Genomic DNA, 1,007 nt, shown 5'->3' with positions numbered 1-1,007 from the left:
GCACTGAGACAACAAACCGAGAGGGAAAAGATCAGACCAAGCCCGGCTTTGTCCCATTCACAGGAGGGGGGCGACGTGTAAATGACAAGCCAGTTGCACCAGTTGTATCCGAAGGGGAACGGCAGGGTGTGGAGAAAACGCCTGATGAAAGGGCACGGGAGGCAAGGGAACGGCGGTTTAAAGCCTTTGGAGGGGTTGGACGCTCATTGCGGTAAACACACCTCAGTTACAGTTGACAGCTCCTCTAGGAGGCGCTGTGGTGTTGTAGCGCCCATTTTCTTAACTTACTTTCACCCCCTCTTCTGGTGTTTTTGTTGTTGTTGTTATTCTTCATTTTATTGTCTCATGACAACGTCCCATTTGTTGTTGTTGTTTTGTAAAACATTTTTTTCCATCCTCCGGTTGCGCTTTTGCTGGTGTTTTTCTCGATTACTATTTGCCAACCCCACACCTGTTGGTACTAGTTGTCCGGTGAGTACGTCTTCACGGTTTCCTCCGGCTCCCGGACGTACATAAACACGCAAGTTAGTTATTTATTTATTATTACTATTGTTTGCTGAGTCTGCCGGTCATGGCGTCGTTTAATCTCGATGGGCAAATCGAGCAGCGGTACAAAATTCTTCGTCATATTGGTAGCGGAGCGTACGGCATCGTGTGGTGTGCGTTGGACCGTGAAACAAATACACTAGTGGCATTAAAGAAGGTGTTTGATGCGTTTGGAAACCAACAGGATGCGCAGAGGACGTATCGTGAGGTGATGCTGCTTACTGCTCTTCGTCACGAGAGCATTGTTCTCTTAAGGAACATGATACGATCTGTGAATGGCACCGATATTTACCTTGCGTTTGAGCTTGCCGAGACGGATCTCTCAACAATTCTGCGGCATAATGTATTGGAACCAATTCATCGGCAGTATTTGGCCTATCAGATTGTAAAAATTGTTGCTTATCTACACAGCCGTGGAGTAATTCATCGAGATTTGAAACCGGCTAATATCTTTGTGAACT

General features: G+C 46.6%; 2 protein-coding genes across 2 annotated transcripts, besides 1 other annotated feature; both read left to right on the top strand.

Annotated features, from left to right (window-relative positions):
- On the top strand, positions 1–215 carry Tc00.1047053398235.20 (ubiquitin fusion degardation protein, putative; the record flags this gene model as incomplete). Its single annotated transcript, XM_797052.1, has 1 exon — positions 1–215. A coding segment is annotated over one exon (215 nt), but the record flags the coding sequence as incomplete, so codon positions are not given.
- Positions 1–1,007: a sequence feature (heterozygous, non-Esmeraldo-like haplotype).
- Positions 572–1,007, top strand: Tc00.1047053398235.10 (protein kinase, putative; the record flags this gene model as incomplete). The annotated part of the gene is made up of 1 exon (XM_797051.1): positions 572–1,007. A coding segment is annotated over one exon (436 nt), but the record flags the coding sequence as incomplete, so codon positions are not given.

Source organism: Trypanosoma cruzi, genomic scaffold (genome assembly GCF_000209065.1).
Source record: "Trypanosoma cruzi strain CL Brener 1047053516727 genomic scaffold, whole genome shotgun sequence".
NCBI lineage: Eukaryota > Euglenozoa > Kinetoplastea > Trypanosomatida > Trypanosomatidae > Trypanosoma > Trypanosoma cruzi.
Note: the sequence above shows the minus strand (reverse complement) of the source record. Positions and strands in the feature narration are given on the sequence as shown.